This window comes from Populus alba, chromosome 10 (genome assembly GCF_005239225.2).
Source record: "Populus alba chromosome 10, ASM523922v2, whole genome shotgun sequence".
NCBI lineage: Eukaryota > Viridiplantae > Streptophyta > Magnoliopsida > Malpighiales > Salicaceae > Populus > Populus alba.
In genome coordinates, this window is record NC_133293.1 from 13,339,318 (window position 1) to 13,365,959 (window position 26,642).

At 33.8% G+C, this 26,642-nt stretch overlaps 5 protein-coding genes across 9 annotated transcripts in view; 3 read left to right on the forward strand and 2 right to left on the reverse strand.

Moving 5' to 3' along the window:
* LOC118045340 (uncharacterized) overlaps nucleotides 1-26,642 on the reverse strand; it is a 74,231-nt gene that overhangs the window by 16,752 nt on the left and 30,837 nt on the right. The gene's annotated exons all lie outside the window — the stretch shown is intronic.
* On the forward strand, nucleotides 2,819-6,343 carry LOC140956029 (PR5-like receptor kinase). Its single transcript, XM_073411927.1, has 3 exons — nucleotides 2,819-3,344; nucleotides 3,761-3,793; nucleotides 4,948-6,343. Exons 1-3 carry the CDS (start codon nucleotides 2,819-2,821, stop codon nucleotides 6,042-6,044), a joined length of 1,656 nt encoding a protein of 551 aa, XP_073268028.1. The 3' UTR covers nucleotides 6,045-6,343.
* On the forward strand, nucleotides 10,267-13,156 carry LOC118045262 (LEAF RUST 10 DISEASE-RESISTANCE LOCUS RECEPTOR-LIKE PROTEIN KINASE-like 1.1). Its single transcript, XM_073411998.1, has 4 exons — nucleotides 10,267-11,072; nucleotides 11,479-11,511; nucleotides 11,657-11,917; nucleotides 12,043-13,156. Exons 1-4 carry the CDS (start codon nucleotides 10,385-10,387, stop codon nucleotides 13,002-13,004), a joined length of 1,944 nt encoding a protein of 647 aa, XP_073268099.1. The 5' UTR covers nucleotides 10,267-10,384; the 3' UTR covers nucleotides 13,005-13,156.
* On the forward strand, nucleotides 14,139-15,430 carry LOC118045291 (uncharacterized). Its single transcript, XM_035053890.2, has one exon. The coding sequence runs from the start codon at nucleotides 14,626-14,628 to the stop codon at nucleotides 15,097-15,099; it is 474 nt and encodes a 157-aa protein (XP_034909781.1). The 5' UTR covers nucleotides 14,139-14,625; the 3' UTR covers nucleotides 15,100-15,430.
* LOC118045270 (nicotinamide adenine dinucleotide transporter 1, chloroplastic) lies at nucleotides 16,174-20,627 on the reverse strand. 4 transcript variants are annotated; one of them, XR_004686951.2, is made up of 10 exons: nucleotides 20,181-20,627; nucleotides 19,910-19,999; nucleotides 19,196-19,302; nucleotides 18,659-18,704; nucleotides 18,385-18,497; nucleotides 17,632-17,726; nucleotides 17,335-17,423; nucleotides 17,147-17,241; nucleotides 16,572-17,034; nucleotides 16,174-16,434 (listed from the first exon to the last, which is right to left on the reverse strand). XR_004686951.2 is itself a non-coding variant. In XM_035053866.2 (10 exons), exons 2-10 carry the CDS (start codon nucleotides 20,257-20,259, stop codon nucleotides 16,648-16,650), a joined length of 1,101 nt encoding a protein of 366 aa, XP_034909757.1. In that variant the 5' UTR covers nucleotides 20,260-20,289; nucleotides 20,358-20,627; the 3' UTR covers nucleotides 16,174-16,647. The 4 variants fall into 4 exon arrangements, 3 of the variants coding, with proteins under 3 accessions (XP_034909757.1, XP_073268100.1, XP_034909750.1); XM_035053866.2 differs by having other exon boundaries at nucleotides 16,174-17,034; nucleotides 20,181-20,289; nucleotides 20,358-20,627; XM_073411999.1 differs by having other exon boundaries at nucleotides 16,174-17,034; nucleotides 20,358-20,627.

Below are 26,642 nucleotides of genomic sequence, written 5' to 3' on the forward strand. Positions count from 1 at the left end.
ATTTGACTGTTAAAAAAAAATATAGAAGACTGATGTACTAATTAATTTGATGATGGCAAATTAATCCTAATGAAAAGATAAAATCTCCCCCGATTACTAGCTTAAAGTTTTATGGTGTAAAGGCAAATACATAATAACTTCACTAGAAGATCTAGTCTTTTTGTTAACTGTTCATGGAGAGATGGTGACATTTAGAAACTTAATACTAACTCATGGTGTATGACTGATGCCTACTATTATAAGATCCAATGATAAATCTTTTGTTTTCTTAAATTGTACACTGGCATACGACCTTAGATATCAAAATGGTATAAAAAAGACAGTGGGATTATTAGATCTGAAATATTGTTTACGCACTTATATAATAATAAATAGGGGACCTCTTAAACTATTGAAAAACTATTGAAAGATTGAGCTTTAGTTTATGTTTTGGTTTAATTTATTTGAATTTTTAATTGAAGTTTATTAATTAGATTTTATTTGTTGTGCTTGATTTAATTATTATTGGATATTTTTATTTAGTGGATTATAAATTTAATTTCTTATTTTAATTAGAATTATAGTATTTATATTTTTTCTTTTTCAGAATCAATAACTCGAGTATAAAATTTTTTCTCCTTTTTTTAAAAACACTTACATTATGTTAACATTTTTAACGTTAAAAAAAAAAAAATTGAGCTATCCGGTGGTATAGCGCTTCCCCTGTCTAGTTATCACTATGCAACAAATTGATTTCCTTGTAGAAAGGTTTTTATTTGGGTCCCTCCACAGAGATTGCCCATGGAATGGAAGTAATTGAGACATCACCTTTGGACTCATGGCCACTAATATATATATATATATATATATATATATATATATATATATATATATAACTTTAGCGATGACTATTGACCCATGATCGAATTACACTTCTGCCTCTATGATCCCTCCTCCACGTCTGAACTTTCCTTGGACGCTTAATGTGTCATTTTTCTCTCACCAATTTCTGATCTTCCCTAGAACTCCATCCTTGGCATCTAGTAAGCTCCGGGACCGTGTAATGGAGTCCATTCTTTGAGAAGGATGCATTATTGCATTGTTACCACAGGGCTCTTATCTAATTTAGCGAAACCCTATAATTCGCTTTCTTGTTATTGCACATGCAGGCGTTTATAACACGCTGCAAAGAAGTCTCTGTTAATATTGCGTGGTATTTGGGAAGAAGACTTTGAAAAGTCAATAGGTCAAGTACTCTTTGATTTGCTAGCCATTGGGAAGGAGTCTTTCAAAGACCAGGTGCGAATTTACTGGGCTGGTGCTATCACCGACCAAACCGACGATTTCTAACATGTGAATTTCGCAGGGCTACCCCACCTGCTGTCCATCTTAATTACAAGTCTTCCTACTCAAGTTTCCATGTCAACTTACGTGTGTCGCCAGATAAAGAATTATATGTACTTTGAAGAGACACCAAGACATAGTTCTAGTAAGAGAAGTTGATCCTGTTGGTGTCTCCATTTTGTTTCTTAAAACTGGGAGCTCGGGGATGGCTCCCGTCCCTTTGCTAGTTTTCTTTGTCCTCTTTCACCCTTTGCTTATTTGCGCTTCCAAAGAAGATGAGTACTTGGCCTTCAAGAAATGTCTGCCTTTCAATTGTGGAAAGCTCGGAGAAATCTGGTACCCATTTACCAACAACACAAGTCCTGAGATATGCGGTCCCTATGCGGTGGATGGTTGTCACGAAAATTCTCAAAGGATCCAACTAGTGAGGGGAGGAAAATGGTTTGAAATTAACAACATATCTCAGGCTGGTACCATTTCAATCACTGATGAAGATTTACGGGGACATTTGAATTCCAATTCATGCGATTCCTTCAACAATTTGAGTCTTCCAGCCAGTGTCTCATACTTGTCTGATAAAAAAAATCTCCAACATAACTTTATTCAAATGTGACCCCAGTGTAAATTTTCCTCAGCATCTTGAATTTAACTATACAGGATGCAAGAACTTCAGCATCTATTATACTCGCGACACCAGTCTACCGAGTCCTCCACCTACCTGTTCAATTCTTCAGCTCCCAGTGAATAAAACCGAGAGTTATGGTGACATATTCAGGCTGTTAACAGCTACCTTCTCTATTGAAGTGTTCGTATCGCGTCCTTGTTATCGTTGTTATTTGCAAAGAGGGAAATGTCACATCATCGAAGGAAAGTTCAAATGCATCCATTCAATTGAAGGTATGATATGCATGGACACGGCAAAAATAGGGAGAGATAAATACATGTAAGTTTATTTGTATTTGTATACTACGACCCAGTATACTCCTGAGGACCTTAAGACATTTTACTAGACCTACTATTCTGGAAAAGAAGTCTCTGTTAATATTGCGTGGTATATATTTGGGAAGAAGACTTTGAAAAGTCAATAGGTCAACTTACTGGGCTGGTGCTATCACCGACCAAACAGACGATTTCTAACATGTAAATTTCGCAGGGCTACCCCACCTGCTGTCCATCTTAATTACAAAGTCTTCCTACTCAAGTTTCCAAGTCAACTGACTTGTGTTGCCAGATAAAGAATTATATGTACTTTGAAGAGACACCAAGACAGAGTTCTAGTAAGAGAAGTTGATCCTGTTGGTGTCTCCATTTAGTTTCTTAAAATTGGGAGCTCGGGGATGGCTCCCGTCCCTGTGCTAGTTTTCTTTGCCCTCTTTAACCCTTTGCTTATTTGCGCTTCCAAAGATGGTTTGGCCTTCAAGAATTGTCCGCCTTTCAATTGTGGAAAGCTCGGAGAAATCTGGTTCCCATTCACCAACAACACAAGTCCTGAGATATGCGGTCCCTATGTGGTGGATGGTTGTCACGAACAATCTCAAAGGATCCAACTAGTAAGGGAGGAAAAACGTTTGAACTTCACAACATCTCTCAGGCTGGTACCATTTCAATCACCGATGAAGAATTACAGGGACATTTGAATTCCAATTCATGCGATTCCTTCAACAATTTGAGTCTTCCAGCCAGTCTCCCATACTTCTCTAATCTAGAAATCTCCAACCTAACTTTATTCAAATGTGGTCCCAGTGTCAATTTTCCTCAGCATCTTGAATTTAACTTTACAAGATGCAAGAACTTCAGCATCTATTATACTCGCAACACCAGTCTACCGAGTCCCCCACCTACCTGTTCAATTCTTCAGCTCCCAGTGAAAAATACCGAGAGTTATGGTGACATACTCAGGCTGTTAACAGCTACCTTCTCTATTGAAGTGTTCGTATCGCCTCCCTGTTATCGTTGTTATTTGCAAAGAGGGGAATGTAAAATCATCGAAGGAAACCCCAAATGCATCCATTCAATTGAAGGTATGTATGATATGCATGGACACAGCAAAAATAGGGAGAGATAAATACATGCAAGTTTATTTGTATTTGTATACTACGACCCAGTATACTCCTGAGGACCTTGAGACATTTTACTAGACCTACTATTCTTTATTTCTGGTATTCCACTCAATTCCTGTCTTCTATGCAATTGATTTTAGCTTACTGGGTTTGGTTTACAATTATGGGTCGTGAGAATAGAATTTAGCTTGCCACAAAATCCCATATTACTCATAAGCTAGCAGGTCCTCCTTGCTCTTAATTTTTATTTTTTTTTGCTGATTTTTGTGCATGCTAAATATTGGAGAATTCGATTTGGCAAAGCATGCATAAATTCGTTGTTTTAACTTTTAGGTTTTGCACTAATGCCATATTTCCTTTTTTTGCTTGTGTTGCAGAGAGCAAGAAATTGAGATTGAAGCTCGGACTAGGTAATTTACCTCCTCGAAATGTCTAGCAGCACATTTCCATAGATGGCGTGATTTACTAAACTTTCCTTTACTGCTAGAGGAAGAAACATTCTTCGAAAAAGTTTAAATGAATCATTTTTAGCAAGGCAGAGCTAGGAATTTTTTTTATTCTAGGCTATTAAATAAATATATAAATATTTTTTAAGATTGATTATTAATTCATATACATGAATTTTAAAGTTAATAATAAAGTTTTAATTCAAATACATTATCCAAAATATTAAGAAATAAATTTAAAAGTACATAAAATTAAAGTAAAAGTAAAAATAAACTCACTATTAAAGTTACATCCTTTGATGTTTTGTGAAATATAATTCATCTATAATCGAATTTGAATCAATATTGTAACAACCCCTCAATCGGGATATAATAACAATTTCATGTCAACTAGAAAACAAAGTAATTAAATTTTTTTTTCTCTTTCAATTCCTCCTTCCTTCACTTGATTCTTCCCTAGATTAGTGTTTTATAAGTTGGACTTTGTAAGTTTACAAGATTATTCTCACTTTTCTTATTCTTTCCTTGGATTTTATTTTTGTTTTTCCCTTGTTTTTTTTTCTATTTCTCTCTCGCCTTTTCTTTTCTTTCTCTTTCTATTTTGTTTCTGCCAAGTCGGCAATATATAAAAGGAAGGAGGAGCTGATTTGTTTTATTTTTGAATGGCAAATTACCATTTTACTCTTAATGAGTCATTTTACTTTTATTTGACGGTCCTTTTTTTTTTTATTAGCACTACCAAGCTTCATTCATCCTAAAAATTTAACCAAATTTTATTAATATATTTTAATATTTCTTGTAAAATTTCAGCTCGATCTAATAATGGAATTGAAAATTACGTCCAATAACGTAAAACTAGTCCAATTGTGATTTTTCATCAAATTTCTAAATTTCTCCAAAAATTATGAAATTTTAACCTTAGCTAAAGCATCATATTAGAAGCCTCCATGTAAATTTTTAAAATTTTTTGATAACTTAATTGAGAATTATGAATTTTTTTATATAAAACTAGTAAAAAAATATTGATAAAATCTTGACTTGGGCTAAAGCCCACCTCACCCTTTGCCATGCCTCCGCCTAGACTGATTTTTTTTCCTCAACTCCTTTTTTTACTACAGGTGTCGGCATTGGAGTTCTACTGATTACAATCTGCTGCGTCATCATCAGAAAGTACTCATCCATTCACTTCCTTTCCTGTCGGAGAAAAACCAGAGGAAGTCAAAGTATAGAAGCTTTTCTGAGGAACCATGGAACCTTGGCACCACAAAGATACAGTTATTCAGAACTTAAGAAAATGACCAAAAACTTCAAAGAGAAACTAGGCCAAGGAGGCTATGGAAGTGTTTTCAAAGGCAATTTACTTGGTGGTCGTCTTGTTGCTGTTAAAGTCCTGAAGAAATCAAAGAGTAATGGAGAAGAATTTGTAAATGAAGTTTCCAGCATCGGCAGGACTTCCCACGTCAACATTGTTACTCTTCTGGGGTTCTGTTTTGAGGGTCCTAAACGAGCTCTAATCTATGAGTTCATGTCTAATGGGTCACTTGACAAGCACATATATGAAAAAAATCTCTCGAAGGCAGATCCCAAATTGGGGTGGGAAACATTACACCAAATTGCAGTTGGCATTGCTCGAGGATTAGAATACTTGCACAGAGGTTGCAACACAAGGATTTTACATTTTGACATAAAGCCTCATAATATTCTTCTAGATGAAAACTTCTGTCCTAAAATTTCTGATTTCGGCCTGGCTAAAATTTGCCCCAGTAAAGAGAGTACCGTATCGATGTTGGGTGCAAGAGGAACTGCTGGATACATTGCCCCCGAAGTATTTTGTAGAAATTTTGGAGGGGTCTCTCACAAATCTGATGTCTATAGCTATGGGATGCTAGTGTTAGAAATGATTGGAGGGAGAAAAAACTTTCGCGTCGGAGTTGATAATACCAGTGAGATCTATTTTCCACATTGGATATACAAGCGTCTTGAAATAGGTGAAGAACTTGAACTTCGAGGTGCTGGCAATGAAGTGGAGGAACAAAATGCAAGGAAAATGATTTTGGCAAGCTTGTGGTGCATACAGACCGACCCCTCAAATCGCCCACCAATGTCTAGAGTGGTAGAAATGTTGCAAGGAAGCCTTGAGTCCTTGCCAATCCCGCCGAAACCATACTTGTCTTCCCCTCCAAGATCTCCTCACGGATCAAATTCAAATTCTTAAACAACCACTGTCATAATTCATGACCTTTAAGTTCCAAATACTCATCGCATCTTCGTTGCATGAGACCATGACGCATTGTACCGAAAATGTCTTGTAAAACTCTATGGCCTGAGCTAGTCAATATTGTGTATTTCTCTCAGAAGACTACATGTTGTTTGCACAATTCAGATGCAGAAAACTCGTTCTAACTCTAACCAATTAGCGTGTCGGTATGTTGGCGATTGGAATCCTAAATACAGAATTCAAACAGAACCTTCTAGCCTTACTCTCTACTCTCGAAATGAAAGGGCTAGAAGAAGTGATCAGTTCAGTATATTTTTTACATCAGCAAGACCGACAGCTGTTCCCAACTTAAAGTCATTAAGCGTGCTTGATAATATAATAGTATTTACTGTTAAAAGAGTTTTCTTGCTTATAAATTTTATTAAAATAATATATATTTTTTAATTTTTAAAAATTATTTTTAATATCATTATATTAATATCCTTATTGGCTATCAACATTCACCATCTCATATAAATCCTCCATGACACTCGTTCATCCAATTCCGATGGCCTTCCACAACTTCGCAATCTAAAATAGTTGCACTGTATGAGTGGTCATGTGGACGAAGAATGACACACCTGCAGCAAGATTAATAATGGAAATACCATCCTTGAAATTCCAAGAAATTTCTCCATGTATTCTTTAACAATCACAAATGTGAAAGTGGCAAGCATAATGTGAAACTTCCTGGACAGAAAAATTCACCAAGTTGTCTTTTTGTTGGCTGAATGTATGCTTGATCTGCCAAATTAAATCGTTCCTTGCTATAATGCTCCAATAAAAAGATTTGGGAAATTACTAGAAGAAAATCTCAGCAGTTCTCAGACCACAATGCGCGGACATGCAGTACTGTATTTTTTTTAAAATGCAAAAATTTCTCAAAGCATTTAGTTTTTGTGTGGCAGGCATCTCCATCCTTTCTTCAGTCTTTTTCACCAAGTCAAATTATCCACTCAATAATAGCGTGTTGCATGGATGAAGAACTGCGTGTGTTGCGAGAGTGGGGCCAAAGAGACCTCACTTCAGGCAAGAAAACTAACTGCTAGTTGCTGTGTCGCCCTTTTTTTATTGGGAATTTTGAGATACGAACAATCCTGCAGCTTGCTGCTTCAATCAAGGACAAAATTAAAAAAACCCCATGTAGGATGTACTGGATAGATAACCCACGCTTGGTAACGGTCAACCTAAATCCTTTTCAATATAAAAAAATATATTAAGATAATGTAAGTGTTTCTAAAAAAAATATAACCCTTGTGTCATTATCTCGACTGTATTTAGTAAGTTCAACTAATTTAAATAACATGAGTAAGAAAATGCAATAACAATATATATAATAAAAAAATATTGAACAAAAAAAAAAAGATATTCATATTACGCGAATGTTTTTAAATAATCAAGAAACATTTAAGACTATTATAGTTGATTTGACTAAGTTCACCGAGTTTGGTTCATTTAATAATATGATTAAATATCAATAGTAAATAAAGCAAAAACAATTGGCAATAATTAGGTATAAAAATGAGCTATCAATATAATACTCATGAATATAAAAAAAAAAAAAAAAGTCTATTAGAAACTCACTGTCTCTCTATCGTGGTCATCATTTTACCACCAGAAAGAGTTTACCAAGACGGTTCTAATGTCACTACAAAAGGCTAGACGACAATATCAAAAGAGGTTGCACGCGCTGTAACAGCAACGACCTAGAAATAAACCAAATAAAATATTATAAAGTGATCATAACATGCTTATATTTAATCAATTAATTTAATTTAATAAAAATATTTTTATATAAGAAAACTAAATTTAACAAAAGAACGATAAATAAAAAGACTCGAGATAACCCGAGTTATTTTAAAAATAAGTGAAAATTCATATAGAAAGCAAATAAAAAAAAATAATGGAGCGTAATGTTCAATTAAATAAATGTAAAATGATAAACTAAAAAAAATAAGCTTAAAAAAAAGTTAAAAAAAAAAAAAAAAAAGAAGCAAAATCGGGTGAATCTCTTATATCTGGGCTAATCTCTTAAACTTGTAGCCCATAAAATCTTAGACATTGGCTTAATCAAGAAAATCAATTTTCAACAAATTTAATGTTGAAGAATAAAATAAATAAAAATATTAATCTAAAAAATTTGCCAAAGTAAAAAAAAAAATCAATAAAAAAAATAAGGATCGTATCTTATAGGAAACAATTGGAGGATGCAATTGGAAAAAAAATCGCAATTCTATATATTATTTCAAATTAAATCAATAGGAATTAAAAAAAAAACAGAGATCAAATCTAAAGGAAAAACAAATTTGAAAACAGCTTTGAAAATTTGAAGGGTCAGGCATGAAAATTAAGTGGGAGAGAAAAAGGAAAAATAAAAGGTTATTAGTACCAAACCAGAAACTCGTTGGCTACACATGGTAACCAAGAATCGAAAAGGGCACTAAGACAATTCGAAAGCCGCCTCTCAAGTAATCATTTTGCAACCAAACACCATTGCACTCGCTGTCCAAATAACACGAGAATAACCCACACAGTACTGATGCGTGGAATGCAACATCAACCATTTTTTTAAGTAATACTTAATGACTAAATTACCCCTAAACCAACCTAATTATAACAAAAAAAAAAAAAACTATGATGAGAATGCAAAAAAAACCACTAGGTGTTAGTTAATTTTTTTTTATGCAGAAAGGTGTATCAATTATTTTATTACGCTTAAAAAAATAAAAATATGAATAGTTTAACATTTTTTTGTTTTTATGGCTTTTTAGTCATTTGACTGTTAAAAAAAATATAGAAGACTGATGTACTAATTAATTTGATGATGGCAAATTAATCCTAATGAAAAGATAAAATCTCCCCCGATTACTAGCTTAAAGTTTTATGGTGTAAAGGCAAATACATAATAACTTCACTAGAAGATCTAGTCTTTTTGTTAACTGTTCATGGAGAGATGGTGACATTTAGAAACTTAATACTAACTCATGGTGTATGACTGATGCCTACTATTATAAGATCCAATGATAAATCTTTTGTTTTCTTAAATTGTACACTGGCATACGACCTTAGATATCAAAATGGTATAAAAAAGACAGTGGGATTATTAGATCTGAAATATTGTTTACGCACTTATATAATAATAAATAGGGGACCTCTTAAACTATTGAAAAAACTATTGAAAGATTGAGCTTTAGTTTATGTTTTGGTTTAATTTATTTGAATTTTTAATTGAAGTTTATTAATTAGATTTTATTTGTTGTGCTTGATTTAATTATTATTGGATATTTTATTTAGTGGATTATAAATTTAATTTCTTATTTTAATTAGAATTATAGTATTTATATTTTTTCTTTTTCAGAATCAATAACTCGAGTATAAAATTTTTTCTCCTTTTTTTAAAAACACTTACATTATGTTAACATTTTTTAACGTTAAAAAAAAAAAAATTGAGCTATCCGGTGGTATAGCGCTTCCCCTGTCTAGTTATCACTATGCAACAAATTGATTTCCTTGTAGAAAGGTTTTTATTTGGGTCCCTCCACAGAGATTGCCCATGGAATGGAAGTAATTGAGACATCACCTTTGGACTCATGGCCACTAATATATATATATATATATATATATATATATATATATATATATAACTTTAGCGATGACTATTGACCCATGATCGAATTACACTTCTGCCTCTATGATCCCTCCTCCACGTCTGAACTTTCCTTGGACGCTTAATGTGTCATTTTTCTCTCACCAATTTCTGATCTTCCCTAGAACTCCATCCTTGGCATCTAGTAAGCTCCGGGACCGTGTAATGGAGTCCATTCTTTGAGAAGGATGCATTATTGCATTGTTACCACAGGGCTCTTATCTAATTTAGCGAAACCCTATAATTCGCTTTCTTGTTATTGCACATGCAGGCGTTTTATAACACGCTGCAAAGAAGTCTCTGTTAATATTGCGTGGTATTTGGGAAGAAGACTTTGAAAAGTCAATAGGTCAAGTACTCTTTGATTTGCTAGCCATTGGGAAGGAGTCTTTCAAAGACCAGGTGCGAATTTACTGGGCTGGTGCTATCACCGACCAAACCGACGATTTCTAACATGTGAATTTCGCAGGGCTACCCCACCTGCTGTCCATCTTAATTACAAGTCTTCCTACTCAAGTTTCCATGTCAACTTACGTGTGTCGCCAGATAAAGAATTATATGTACTTTGAAGAGACACCAAGACATAGTTCTAGTAAGAGAAGTTGATCCTGTTGGTGTCTCCATTTTGTTTCTTAAAATTGGGAGCTCGGGGATGGCTCCCGTCCCTTTGCTAGTTTTCTTTGCCCTCTTTCACCCTTTGCTTATTTGCGCTTCCAAAGAAGATGGCTGGGCCTCCAAGAAGTGTCCGCCTTTCAATTGTGGAAAGCTCGGAGAATTCGGGTTCCCATTCACCAACAACACAAGTCCTGAGAGATGCGGTCCCTGTGTGGTGGATGGCTGTGACGAAGATTCTCAAAGGATCCAACTAGTAAGGGGAGGAAAATGGTTTGAACTTAACAGCATCTCTCAGGCTGGTACCATTTCAATCACTGATAAAGATTTACGGGGACATTTGAATTCCAATTCATGCGATTCCTTCAACAATTTGAGTCTTCCACCCAGTCTCCCATACTTCTCTATTCTAGAATTCTCCAACCTAACTTTATTCAAATGTGACCCCAGTGTCAATTTTCGTCACCATCTTGCATTGAACTATACAGGATGCAAGAACTTCAGCATCTATTACACTCGCAACACCAGTCTACCTAGTCCTCCACCTAACTGTTCAATTCTTCAGCTCCCAGTGAATAAAACCAAGAGTTATGGTGACATATTCAGGCTGTTAACAGCTACCTTCTCTATTGAAGTGTTCGCATCGCCTTTCTGTTATCGTTGTCATTTGCAAAGAGGGGAATGTAAACGCAACAAAGGAAACCTCAAATGCATCCATTCAAGTGAAGGTATGATATGCATGGACACAGAAAAAATAGGGAGAGATAAATACATGCAAGTTTATTTGTATTTGTATACTACGACCCAGTATAGTCCTGAGGACCTTAAGACATTTTACTAGACCTACTATTCTTTATATCTGGTATTCCACTCAATTCCTGTCTTTCTATGCAATTGATTTTAGCTTACGGGGTTTGGTTTACAATTATGGGTCGTGAGAATAGAATTTAGTCTGCCACAAAAAATCCCATATTACTCATAAGCAGGTCCTCCTTGCTCTGATTTTTTTGCTTTGCTGATTTTTGTGCATGTTAAATATTGGAGAATTCGATTTGGCAAAGCATGCATAAATTCGTTGTTTTAACTTTTTAGTTTTGCACTAATGCCATATTTCCTTTTTTATTTGTGTTGCAGAGAGAAAAAAATTGAGATTGAAGCTCGGACTAGGTAATTTACCTCCTCAACATTTCAATTTCTCTTCTGCATATGTTTCGGCAACAACGTTCAATGAAAAACCTCCTGCCAGTAAAATAATTTCCTCGAAGGATATATATTCAAGTTAAAAGTACAGTACTCTTCTTTTCAACTGCAGGTCTCGGAGTCCCTTTCATGGTATTAATAATTTTGGTGTCCATATTTTTCATCTGGTGGCATCGACACAAGAGAGCACACATTGCCTCTAACGTCACTTCAGCAAATGCTTCTTCAGATCCCTCAACAAAATCAGACCCAGAAGGGGACAGTAACTACTTTGGGGTCCCCATCTTCTCCTATTCTGAACTTGAAGAAGCCACAAACAACTTCGATTCCAAACACGAACTTGGTGACGGCGGTTTTGGAACTGTATATTACGGTAGGTTTTCTTAACTGAGAAACAATTTACGGTAGGTTTTCTTAACTGAAAAACAAAGGAAGAAAGAAAGAAAGCTAGCGACTTTATTTATGGGCTTTTCTATTTTTATTTATCAATCTCGACAGGCAAACTCCGAGATGGGCGGGAAGTTGCAGTCAAGCGCCTATATGAACACAATCGTAAGAGGATAAAGCAGTTCATGAATGAAATTCAAATCCTTACTCGCCTGCGCCACAAAAATCTTGTGACTCTTTATGGGTGTACTTCTTGCTACAGCCGCGAGCTCCTCCTTGTCTATGAATACATTCCCAATGGCACAGTTGCAGATCATCTCCATCATGATCGAGCCAAATCTGGTTCACTAACTTGGACTATTAGAATGAGGATTGCCATAGAAACGGCTACCGCATTGGCTTATCTGCATGCTACTGATATCATTCACCGGGATGTAAAAACGAACAATATCCTTCTTGACAACAATTTCTGTGTGAAAGTTGCAGATTTTGGGCTTTCCAGGTTGTTCCCCAACGATGTCACTCACATCTCAACTGCTCCACAGGGAACACCTGGCTATCTTGACCCAGAATACCATCAGTGTTACCAGCTGACAGCTAAGAGTGATGTCTATAGCTTTGGTGTTGTCCTCATTGAGCTCATATCATCAATGCCTGCTGTTGATATGACTAGGAATCAGCATGAGATTAATTTGGCCACATTTGCAATGAACAAGATTAAAAAATGTGCATTTGATGAGTTGATTGACCCATATCTTGGGTACAGGTCAGATGAGGAAATTAAAAGAATGACAACTTCAGTTGCAGAGTTGGCTTTTTTATGCTTGCAGCAGGGCAAGGAAATCAGACCTTGTATGCATGAGGTGCTAAAGGAACTAAAAGCAATGGAGAGTGGAGGGTATGAGTTGGAGAATCTGGAACAGGAGCATGGTGATAACGATGCATCAAAGAAAAAAGAACCTCCGGAGTGTGATGTGGTTGCATTGCTAAAGAATATCCGGTCACCGCTGTCATCGAATTCCACAACTAATCAGTGGTTTAGCAGTTCTACTACACCTGATGTCAGCAATTAATATTTCAACTGTGTTGCTTTATTAGTATATTTTGGCCGTTATATCCATGTCCAAACTGCAATAGAGAGATTGATGACCAGAAAACTGCATACCTTTTCTTTAATTTACACCTCGAAAATATCCTCAATACAATTTGTGCATCCCTTGGCTCCTCCAGAACTCCAAACGCTTTGAACTATTTATGTTCTGTTTCTTTACCATCACTCTCCTAAAACTAGAACTGTGAATGGTTACGTTTTACAAGCAAATTAAATCCCTGATATTCGAACAGATTTCTCCACTGAGGCTCCTACTCTACAACAGGTTCGTCCAATAGTGGTCGATAGAGAACGGAAGAGGAGCTAGAAATGCTTGGTCATGGCAAGTTCTATGCATAAGTGTAAGGCATGTATCTCCAAGCCAATTGGAAACTGAAGATACCGTATTGTTATCTAAGGTTTGAATGTAGGGAGGCCGGGAGAAGAATTCTTCTTTTTGCGAGGAGGACGTGCTTACTCGATTAGGAAGAAATCAAGTGTGCGAGAGCAAGCTTGAAAAAATACTCATGCTGGTGGGACTTAAAATAATAATAATAATTAGATGAAACATCTAAATTTACTCGCTTGATCTAATATATAGCTGACTTCTGTCTAATCTTGATGCTAACATGCATGAAGTTATGATAATATAAAATAATTTTTATTTAAGATGACTTTTATATAGTTATATAAGCTGTTCTATGAAAACATATTTTTCTAAAATAATTTATTTGATGATACAAACATACATAAATGAATAGTTCATTAGTTATCTTGCGGTGGATTGTCAAATACATTTTTTAATATTGAAACTTGAGTTATTAATTGTGTGTTAATATTTAATACATTCAAAAAAAGAACATATAGGTTAATTGAATGAATTTTAAAAATAAATAAATAAATAAGATAGACCGTGATAAATTTAGGAATTTTACCTAATGATAATAATTAGTAATGAGCATTTGGGAAGATGGCCTTGTTCGTTTAATGAGTTGTTAACACTTATCAAGGAAACTATATTTTTTATGATAAAAAAAAAATAAAAATTATGATGTATGTTTAGAGAGAATAACCAGTGGTGTATGATCCATTTAAAAAATAAGACAAATAAAAAAAAATTATCACCCGTAAAAAAAAAAAAAAATCTCCCGTTGATATTTCTTCACTATTTATATCTATTTCTGTCTTCTTTGAGATTTTGTCCATGTGTTGACTCTTCGATCTGTTTTGTCTACAAAGCAAAGCAAAGGACAAAACAGACTTTTCCAAAGCCCTCTTCTAATCTATGAAGACAAAATAATTTTCTCATTTTCCAAGATATTCCATTCAAAGGAGGGAAGGAAGGAAGGAAGGAAGCACGCACTTTAAGAAAACTAAAGTAGAGAATTGGAGATTTCCAAAACTGATCCTTTCCTCTTTCTTTCAAGCAAAACCACAAACACACAAACATCATTATTACCATCGCACTGACATTGATAGATACTCCCTATTTTTATTTTAAATTCAAAAATTTCCACCGAAATTTCAGGTAACTTAAATAGACAGACAAATCAGATATAGAGAGCGAACAAATTAAGAGACAACGAGGGAGGAACCTGCCAACAATGGCGACGTTGCAGAAATTCAAGCTTCTAGCAACACAATGCGGCGTTGCACAGAGTCCAACACGAAGCCCGAGAACGAGTCCAGTTGTCCACCTTCCCCAGCGCCGTAAAACCACACTCCGGATGCTCCTCGGACGCCGCTCTCCTCGTCGCCAGGAACCACAGCTACCGCCGATTCACCCGGTGGCGCCGTTGCCGGAGAGAAAGAGAGACACTTTGAAGGACTTGTTTATATCTTCGGCGATGTCGTTTGATGATGAATTAGAAGAGGGAAAGAGAGGAGAAGAGAGGGAAGATGTGATTGGAGGATTTGGAGGTAAGTGCGATGTGTATAGGATGAAAGTTAACGGTTTAGGGGATGGACCGGGGTCGCCTAGACCCGGTTGGATCGGGCTTAGACACCGGTCTATTTTGAGGAGAGCTTGGCGGCCCATGCTTGTTGCTATCCCGGAGACTGAGGAACTTCAATGTTAATTTGATTTTAACTGCCATGTCAGGGGTTTTCTACTGTTACTGAAGTGCTAGTAAATAATTTTGGTATTAATCCAATTTTTTTGGGTTAAAAAAAAAGAAGAAGAAAAAAGAGAGATAGAAAGAGAGAGTGTTTCTATTTGCCGATATGAGTTAGTGATGTAGAGGGGCAATATGATTTAACTACGCAAATGAAATACTGAATTTCTCAAATTCAGTTATGATTACAGTTAACCTTTTTCTTCCTCCATTCTTTCTTTCTTTCTTTCTTCCTCCTTTCTTTGTTTTCTTTTATTTATTTTAGATCAAATATATCGGTGCATTCAGTTTCATACATCGGATTGGAGTGGCGTTCTGTTTTTCATAGGTCCCAGGTGCTTAAATCTTCCAAATACTCTCTCAAAAATAATATCAGAATTAGATGATGCATGGTCTGTTAACATTCCTGTACTTATTGCGTTGTTGAAGATTTTTAATCATAAATAATCGGTAGTGAGGAAGTCTCTCTCTCTCCAAAGCTTGCTTCTTGACACGGTTATTTATCTTGTTACTCTGAAGCATTATATTGAATTTTGCTGGCGGAGAATAGCATGTAAAGGAAGGAAAAAAGAAGAGCATTGGAAAAGTGAAATGAAAATGGCATGCTGAATTTGAGTGTTGAACACTTTAGAAGGTGTGCAGGAGAAAGTGAAAGTGGGTTGGACTAGGTAGGGGAAAGAACAGGGTATGGGACCCGATCATAACATGGGAAGAAAAGGTAGAGGATGAGGGCAACCTCACGCAAGAAATAATTAAAAAAAATAATATATATAAAAAAAAAAAGCTCGACAATGAAGATGCCTGTGGGAGATGTCGTGCTTCTTCCACTCCTCCATTAAAACTAAATTTGGCGCCCTTGTATTATATTTTCACTTCAATTGGTACAAGAAACATCATCTTTCACCGAATATATGATTAGTCTGACAGCCTCGTTTTAGCATTCTGTGTTCTCTAATTTTGCAGCGTTTTTGCCTACAGGAAGCTTCCTGGCCCTCTGCTATATTGATGCTGCTACTGTTATCTGGTCTCAAGATTAACTTGTTTTAACTAAACTCTACTCTCGAATTGATCTGAAGAACTAACAAGTTACAAGCTTGACAACAAGCGAAATATACACATTGCATGCACTACAAGTCAAGATTCTAAACACCTGCTCATCCAAATCTAACCATGATATCCTTTTGCTCCCCTAAGTAAAGTTAACAGGATGGAAATGTCTACAATGCCTGGTCCACGCATGCACATCATCAAATCCTTTGATCATCCCCAACGTCCAATGCGGAAGTCAGGAATTGAAAACTAAACGAAGTATAAACGGCCCGCGGACGGAAAACAGGGAAAAAAAAAAAAGACTGAATCAACCAACTTAGGCCTTACCTTACCTTACAAAAAAATAAATCAAAATTTTGGAGAGAGAATTTTGCATTTTTTTATACCTTCACGTTTAACTTGTCCATTTCATTTTCTGTTGAGAATTTCCCCAACAGGGATGTTGTAAAGAAACAGCACCAATCAATGCGCAGCAGGTAGCTGCTCTTTGTTTCCCAAAGGAATAGACTTATTTGGTTGGGTTTGTGATTGCCCTGAAACGGTGTTGTTACTATTAACATTTCCGTTGATCTCCTGCTGAGGTTTGGCACGGTCATTGGATTTAGTCTGGGCATGTGAATGCTTCTTGTCAGGAAGCAGAATGCGCTCGAAGAACTTGTGTATCATCTCATAACTGGTAAATGTAATCACAGCAGATGGAGTCGTTCTCATTAAGTTAGTTGCACAGCCACGGTAAAATCCACGAAAACCTTCCTTTTGGAACACTTTCTTAATGCAATCAACAACACCGGCATAATGGGTCTCAGAATTTCTGAGCTGCCCTTGCTCTTGAAGTCTTGAACGCACCACCTGGTATTTGACATTAAGATATTATAACAATAGACAAGCACACACAGGAAGGGGGTGGAGTTTTCATGGGAGATAAACCCTCACTAGAGTAAAGTGCCATGTCAAAGCGTACCTCATGTGGATAAGTCAGTACAGAGGCAAGTACTTTGGATACTGAAGAGGCAATTGCAACATCCCCGGGGCTTAGATTATTAACAGTTGTATTGCCTGAGAACTTCAAAATAGTATAATCAGAGCTGTTTGAATATAATTACAGAAGTTGGACTGAAAACCCAGAAAGTAGAAGATAATAAACAATACCCTTCTTTGCCATGTAACACTTGATCTTTTCATATGCTGGAAATTGAATTGCAACATGACTTATCCCAGCCAAAGAAGGCAAAATCCCACTGTTTCAGAAAAAGAATGCAGCATTATGAAACCAAATCATGAGAAGAAGATTTTCTAATCATCTTAAAACAATAGCACAAATGCTTGCAAAACATTATAGACATAAAGGGGCTTAAATATTACAGAAATGTACTTTCACATCGATTCCTTCAGCAATTAAAAGCTTAATGAAGAAAGCTGAATCAAAATTAAGAGTTTACACCAGACCTATACAAGCCTAGCATGCCTTCCTCTTGTTTAATCCGCCTCAAAGCAGAAAGTACGCTTTTGTAAGGAACCACACTTGGCCTCATTCCTTGAGTCTAAAAGAGAAGAAAAACAAATGAATATCTGAAGTGGAACAGCAATGGTGCAACAATTATTAATCGATTATAAGCTATGCAGAGTAACAGTTGTTGTTCACATGTAATATCAGAGTACCCAGACATCCAAGCAAAGAATCATCAGGCATCCTAGCTAATCAGAATATAGAAAAGAAAGTTTGTCGCACACATTGACTGTTTAGGGTCTAAGAATAACTAAATATACAAGGGAAACATAATGTTAAATAGTGTTGACTGAAGTTTCTTCTCTTATTTTGAAGTTTGAAGATGTATGCTTGCTTGGGTCAAGTATCCTGCTAGAATTGATGAGGAGTTTGATCCTCAGAACTCTACCCACTCTCCAGTTATGACCAGGTTTAGATACTTCTGCGAGACTAAAATATATAACAACATGGTTGTCCCAATTCAGCTATGAACTCTGGCAAGGCAGCAGCTTAAACCAAGTGCAGCTAGAAAGTCCTTTCCAATCAAAACATGTGCATATACATTTGTCAAATCAAAAACTACAGTGAAGTTTTGATAGAAGCCTTCAACAATTTAGCAGGCAGCAATTATAGTTGACATGCGATAGAACCATTGTGATCTTAACAAATATACATATTCAGAGGAAATCAGATTCATAACCATGCTGACTTACCTGGAGTCTGGTTTTCACAACCCACAATGGATTTGTTGCAATGGATGTGGCAGCTCCAGCACCAGCAGCAGCTACCATGTTTGCACCGACTGAGAGTGGGCTATCCCCATCCTCTACAATATGAGAACATAAGATTTTAGAATAAATCAAAATAAGAACAGTACTTGACATTCTTCAATCTCAGAGAGAATATCAATAGAACAAGGTTTCTCATGTGAACTCAAAAGAAGACCAACACATAATTTTCAAGTAAGAAACTCTTAGAAAAACCAACCATTTGAAAGGATGCCTTTAAGTGGCTCATAAAGTGTGAAATACACCTACAAATGAAATGAACACATTTGTCAGTACAGGAAATGTGAAGAGCACATAAGGTGGTAGTTCTGCATGTGTTTGTCTTGAGAGAAAAAAAAGTAATTTAACACAGTTCGATTTGATCAATCCCAGAGATAATCTATGCCCTGGAATTTAGAGGGTGTTTTCATTATATATTTCTTCAATCAAGATGGATAGGATGATGGCTTCTTATTGATCATTGTCTTCTTTCTGCAGACATGTCAACAATTATTTTCCATTCATTGGAAAATAAAACCAGATTTCCTATTCCCCAACATTAAAATTCTCCACAAGAACACAAGGAAGAACCAAAGAGGCAAGCTTGGGACAAGGTGGATTCAGAAAATCCACACTTTAAGTCCTAGATCACAGACATTACATTTTAGCCCAACTAATCACACTGTAAGCACCGTAGTGTCTTTCAAGCATCTATCTATAAAAACAAAAATTATAAAGCAACATAGGCAATACTCACAGCCCAGTTCGAAAGAAGTGCCATTATTGTTGGAGAGAGCCCACGATACAATCCCTTAAAACCTTCAGTTCTGACAATGTGTTGAAGATTTGATATGATGATACTACCTGAGCATAGAGGGCACGGAAGAGCACAAGAATGGGTTTAAATCAATAAGCAAGGAAACTGCACTATCCATCTCGTATTTGGAGAATAATCATATTTTCTAGTTCATCTAAGAAATGATGGCAATCCAATATACTCTGAATGTCACAATTACCAGTTAATAATGATTGCGTAGGACAAATAGGGAAGACAATGCATGCATGTTTAGGGGAAAAGGTCGAGAAGATGGAGGAAGGAAGTCAGAAGTTTCCCATTGAAACAGATGACATAATCGTTACACTTTATGGACTGCCTTAGTACTTAAAACTAAAAATATATTATAAACCAACAAACAAGCACCTGTAGAAAAAAAATTACCACTCATTATCTCAGTTTAGTCATAAACAAAAAATCAGGGTTCATGTTCCTATTAAGTTCCTTGTCAAAGCTATTTAGCCTTCTGTTTCTTAAAAAGGTGCAGTCTTCACTCGTCTAAATATCTAAAAAGCAATTCAATCTCAAAACATATCCCCAGAATGTGCACCATGGATGCTTATAAGTTGACCAATTCATAGTTTTTCAAAGGATTATCATAAAACATTATATTCAAGAGCACAAAATCTTACATACCTCCTTGACCTGAATTGGGAGGCAAGCCGTGGACTTGTAACCTTGTCTTGATCACATCCAATGGGCACATAAACGTGGCTGCAATAACACCTGCAAGAAGAATCAACTATATAATCCTGCAGAAATTATCCAATCTTTAATCACCTAAACTTGCATGCACCAACCAATAAACAAAAGTTCTTGTGATTTCTTGAATTAGACATAAAACCCACAAATTAAAATCGCAAACAAAACATTATCAATCAAAAGTCTTGAGCTTTATCAAGCAGACCTGCGGAGGCACCAGCACCAGCATGGCATGCTAACTCCCTGGGGCTTCGCTTATGGGAAGCTTCCCCACCTCCAGTCATCTTTGAAACCTCAGTACAATTCTAAGAATTCTACAAAACAAAACCAAATCACCATGGCAGATCTATATCTACAAGACTACATCAATCAATATATATACCTATAGGTATATGTAAGAGAGAGAAAACACGAGCCCCTTCTCTCTATTGCAATACATTGACCGAGAGGGCTATGTTTTCGTGGTGGGGGTGGCCCCTTTGAAGGGTTATTAGGACTGAATTTTTTTGGACCCGGTTGCTCTTAGACGTGGAAGAAACACTGAATTGAAGAGGTACGAGTTTTAGCCTTCTGGCAAGTATTTTTGGAAGGGAATGAATGGGATCCTCAGGGAAGTGCTTTTGTTTTTTTCTTTTTTCAAACTAACGATAGAGAAAAAAAAAATGGTGCTTTGCTAGAATACTTTATTCGTATTTTTCATTAAAGAAGGATGAATATTAACACTTTTTACTGCAGGGTTTGTTTTTGTTTTGCGTTTTGAATGGGAAATAATATACACATATATTATTTTAATATATTTTTAAATAAAAAGTATTTTTTATAAAAAAATCTATCATGATACAAAATAAGCTATAAATTTTCTCTGGAGAGCACGAAGCATCTCAATTTTTTCTTTGGAGTTTCATGTTTCCCAAAACAGTAATGTTCTTTCCTTTACTCAGTAAATACATTCTTGATCTCATAACTAAAGCCAGCATGATAGATGCTAACTAAATGAAGGGTTCGTTCTGGACGCCGGACATCACGGTGACAAGAAATGGAATGAACTGAATTAGACAGCACAGTAAAATGAGATTATACTGAATCTCACTGTCATAGACAAATACATGTGCTTCTTAACTAAATAAAGTTTCCGCATAAGTTATTTTAGTCCCTTAATTTTTCCAATAATTTATTTTAGTCCCTATTTGTTATTTTTATGATATTCTTGTCCCGAAAGGAAATATTCTGATGCTTTAATTTTATGGTGCCACGCCTTAGTCTCCAGATCATTTTTTTTGCAATTAAGCCCCAGCATGTAAAAAATTATTTTAATAAAATTTAGGTAAACTTGATCAAACTTTAGCCACTCAAATTAAAAATTTAATGAATAATTGAGAAATAACTACTCTTATTTATACTATTGGATATGTCCATCTCGCTCTGCAGTGAAACAAATTTTTTTTATTTTGAGATAACTTTGGATAAAACAAGTAGTCTAGCATGTTTACCTAATATATATAAATAACTCTTTTATGAGAGTTTAAATTTGACTTATTATATTTATCGTAGTCAATGGCATATGTATGTCTCTGATCGAATATATACTTGGAAATATCCTAAACTTTGACTAACATAAATATAATGAGTATTTTCAGATAAAAAAGATGATGTGAAATTGGTATAATGCATTGTTTTTTTTTTTAATTTATTTTTTTATATTTTTTTAATTAATATTTTTTATATTTTAATATTATTTTAACACGTTAATGTCAAAAATAATTTTTATAATATTAAATAAATATTATTTTAATATATTTTTGAGCTACAAAAACTTTAAAAACACAACTATTATTATATTTTTAAACACCAGATAATTTTTCTGGTTTTTATAACTTAATCCTCAAGGTTTTTTAATTAAAGAGGTCAAAGGGTACCTTAAAAATTTAAAGAAAAAAAAAAAAACAACAACAGCAACAACAAATGTTTTAATGGAACATTAGTCAACAATAGTCAAAGGACTGAGTTATAGATTTCCAATCACGAGGGCTAAGTCGTATGGGTTAAAAAACCATTAATGTAAAAAAAAAAAAATTCAATTAACATGTGAGCTGTTTTAAAAATACCATTACAATTAAAAAAAAAAAAAAAAAAGATAGAACACGTTCTTTATGCTAACGTTTTCCTTTTGTTGGTTTTTAAACCTCAATGAATATTTTTCTTTTTCTTTTTGTATTTTATTTATCTGTGCCACTCATCCAGGATAGTTCGAAGAAAAAAAATACTACTAACAGCACCAAATTAAACATGTTGTTAGGTAGATGGCTTACATTAATCATAGAGCAAGGATTTAATTAATAAAAACGTATCAAGTAGAGGGACCAGATTAAACATTTTGAAGAGCTATAGGGACAACATATGTCTTAAACCGAGGGAAACTTCATCCTTCTCGTATATTGACGAGCCTAGATTAAAACGTTGCTTCTTGTTTTTTTTTCCTTGGAGCAAACAGGCTGGCATGGGGGCTGTGGGGCCGAGAAAGGCTCGTTCTCACACGCTGTTCATGATCAGTAGTGAAACGAATTTATGATTTTGAGTGCATACAGATTTCTTTAAAATTAGACTAAAGCCCTCGGATACATTATTACATGTTAAATAGCCCATACAAAACATAGCTCTTGTAATTAGTTCATCACAAATTTGGAACGAAAACAATGCTTGTCATGCTGTGTTTCTGCAGCCGAAATATGGAGCCTACACGCGTACACCGATTGTTTATAAATGTTATAATATTTGTTTTTTAAAATATTTTTTATTTAAAAATATATTAAAATAATATTTTTTTTATTTTATAAAAATATTATTTACATCAACACATCAAAATAATCTAGAAATAAAAAATATATTAATTTAAAACAAATAAAAAAATTAAATTTTTTCCAGTTTTTTTTTTTAAATACAAAAATAAAGATATTTGATAAAAAAAAATTCATATCTACTTATAAAAATAAAAGAAAAAAAGCTAAATCCATACTTCCTACGTAGCATAGGGAAGCAATGGATCATGGTTGTCCTCCTTCCAAATGACTAGTAGCATATTTATAGATGCTAAAAAAAAACAAAAATTATTGAGAGAGCCATGTAAATAGCTCACCCATGAGAGTCTAAATCTTACTTGTTGTATTTATCGTAGCTTATAGTTGATGGCATATGTATGTCTCCGATCGAACATATACTTGGAAATATCCTAAACTTTGACTAACATAAATAATTAAATATAATGAGTATTTTTAGATAAAAAAAAATGATATGACATTAGCATAATATATCTTTTTTTTCAAATTTGATTTGATTTGATTTTTTTTAAATAATATTTTTTTATGTTTTTATATATTTTTAATATATTAATATCAAAAATAATTTTAATAATATTAAAAAATTATTATTTTAATATATTTTTAAGAGAAAAATATTTTAAAAAATAATTGTTATTACACTTTTAAACACTTTATAAACGATTAAATAATTTTCTAGTTTTTATAACTATTTGTCGAGCAATTGAAATTTGAAATGAAGCTAGCATCTTTTTACGGCAATCCTATGCATTCATGCTGCCTCCATATTCTTTATTTCGACAGCCCATCAGGCCTCAACCATGGCCTACAGTAATTTACAAGGAAAGTAGTCCTAGCAAGACCACATGCAGGCCAATCACATGGCTCGAGATAAGGATGTTGGTTTCTTTTTAGAATAAAACTAGTTACATACCCCGCGCGATGCCGCGGGTTAATTATTTTTTGCATTTCAAAAATAGCCAAGATTTAAAAGTGTTAGGTTTTTTTTATAAAGTTATACCCAAGAGTCTCGGTTTTGGTTACATCCCCTGATCCAAGAATAATATTTATAATATTAATAATAACATTAAACTTAGGTTAACCCTTAGCATAAAAGTATTTGGACAACAATACCAGATCCAATAGCATTGGACGTGGGTCTGGCTGTAAGGTCATGCCATAAAAGTATGATAATTAAATAGATTAGTTAAAAAAAAACCAACAGGAAGAAAAAAACTTATGAGAAAAAAGAAAAAAAATATATGAATTAATTGGGTTAACCCTTCAAACCAAGTTAACCCGTCATACCTTGAATTCGCATCATGAAAGTTTGATAATTAAAAAAAAACAAATTAATGGGTTAACCCATAATTAATTGGGCTAACTCGTCAAACCAGGTTAACATGTCAAACTCAGAATTCATGTAATGAAAGTTTGATAACTAAATAGAAAAAAATTTAACATTAACAATTTAAATTAAATGAAAAAAATTAATTAAAAAAACAAAAGGCATCAACCTTTTCACTGTGAACTTCACTGTGCAGTCCACAATCAAAGGCATAAAAACAACAACAAAAAAAAAAAAACTAAAGGCATCAACCGAAAACTACTTAGAAAAAAAATTAATATTAATAAACTAAATTAATTGAAAAGAAAAAAGAAAAGAAAAAAAACCTCTAAGAAGAAAAAAACTAAATATAAAGAAATTTAACATTAACAAACTAAACTAAATGAAAAAAATAATTAAAAAAAAAAAAAAAAAAGAAAAAAAAATTTCAAGTTAATTTGTCAAACCAAGTTAACCTGGAATCTGTGTCATGAATGTTTGGTAACTAATTAACAAACTAAACTAAACAAAAATTAATTAATTAAAAAGAAAAAAAATCCGGGTTACCTCGTCAAACCATGCTAACCCGTTAAATCCAGGATCTATGTCATGAAAGTCTGATAACTAAATAAAAAAAATTTAATATTAACAAACTAAATTTAAAAAAAAAACATTTATGAAAATAATAATAAAAAAAATTGACGGGTCAACCCGGAATTAACTGGGTTCACCCGTGAAACTCGGGATATGTGTCATGAAAGTCTAATAACTAAATAGAAAGAAATTTAATATTAACAAACTAAACGAAAAAAATTAATTAAAACAAATAAAAAGCAAAAAAAAAAATTATATTTTAACTTGTCAAACCAAGTTAACCCGTTCAATCTGATAAATGTGTCATAAAAATCTGACAACTAAATAAAAAAATTAAACATTAATAAACTAAATTAAACAAAAAAAATTTGTTAAAAAAAAAAAAGACAAAGGAAGAAGCAAAAAAAAATCCCAAAAAACATTAAAAAAAAGCTAAAAAAAACTAAGACAACTTAAAAAAAAAGACCTAAGAAATCAGTGTTTTACTGTGAAAATAAAAAAATTAATTAAAAAAAAAAAACCTGAAAAAAAAATTGAGTTAACCCATTAAACCTGGAATGCGTGTTATAAAAGTTTGAGATAGAAAAAAATTTAACATTAACAATTTTTTTTTAAAATATCCATTAAAAAAAAAAACAAATAAAAGATGAAAAAAAAGAGTAAAAAAAAAATCTGAATTAATTGGGTTAACCCTTAAACCAAGTTAACCCGTCAAACCTGGGACTCACGTCATGAAAGTTTGATAATTGCGTAAAAAAAAATTAACGGGTTAACCCATAATTAATTTGGTTAGCCTATGAAACCAGGTTAAACCATAATTAATTAAACAAAAACATTAATTAAAAAGAAAAACCATAAAAAAAAATTTGGGTTAACTCGTTAAGCCCGGAATACATGTTATAAAAGTTCGAGATACAACAAAATTCAACATTAACAAAATCAAATTTTTTAAAAAATATCCATTAAAAAAAACAAAGAAAAAAAAATAAAAAAGAAAAAAGTAAAAAAAAATAAAATTCAGCTCAGTTAAAAAAAATAAAGAAAAAAAAAGCTTTTAAAAAAAAAAAAGCAAAAGCAGAAGCAGAAAAAAAAAAAAAAAAAAAACACCGGAAAGTAGCAGGGATCAGTGTTTTACTGTGGACTGCACAGTGCAGTCCACAGTAAAACACTGATTCGTTTTAGTATATTTTACAATTCTTGTATTTTTTAGTTAACTAATTAATTAATGCCTTTGGTTTAAAAACCGAATATCAAGTTCTTATATTTTCATATTTGTTGTCTTAATTCCTCTTCAACTTGCTTGAATTACATGTTCACGTTGCCCTGGTAGGTAACTGTGGTGAGCATGGGCAAACCTGAGATACTCGTGTCTGCTATGGAGAGAGTAGTAGACAAGCCCGAGATACTCTTTTTTTATTTATAAAAAAACAAAATTATTTATCAAACATATTTCTAATTTAACCATGATTGGTTAAGATTAATTTTGATTTGAATAAAAATGATAAAATGATTTCAATCATTATTTATCAAACATATTTCTAATTTAACCATTTTTGTCATAAATTACTTATAAAAAACAACTCAAAATTAAAAATTATAATTTTAAAGTTATGCCAAATGCACTATTAATTAGTTTTTATTTACTACCCAAGACCAGGTGTTTTCACTATTGACCATCACGTTTATCTCATATATGTCTCGATTAATTGCTTGCTAGCGTCATCCTTCATTTCTCGCGCCTTATTACAAACAATTGTTGCCTGAACCATTCACTATAAGAACCTGAGACCGTCAAAGTCCATCTCTTGGAGATTAAAAAAAAAAAAACACTGGCTACAAGTGATGCTAAATATTAATAAAAAATAATAATTCAAGAATATACGTGAATGACTAGATCAGTGAGATCCATTATCAGATCTCACGTTGAGATCAG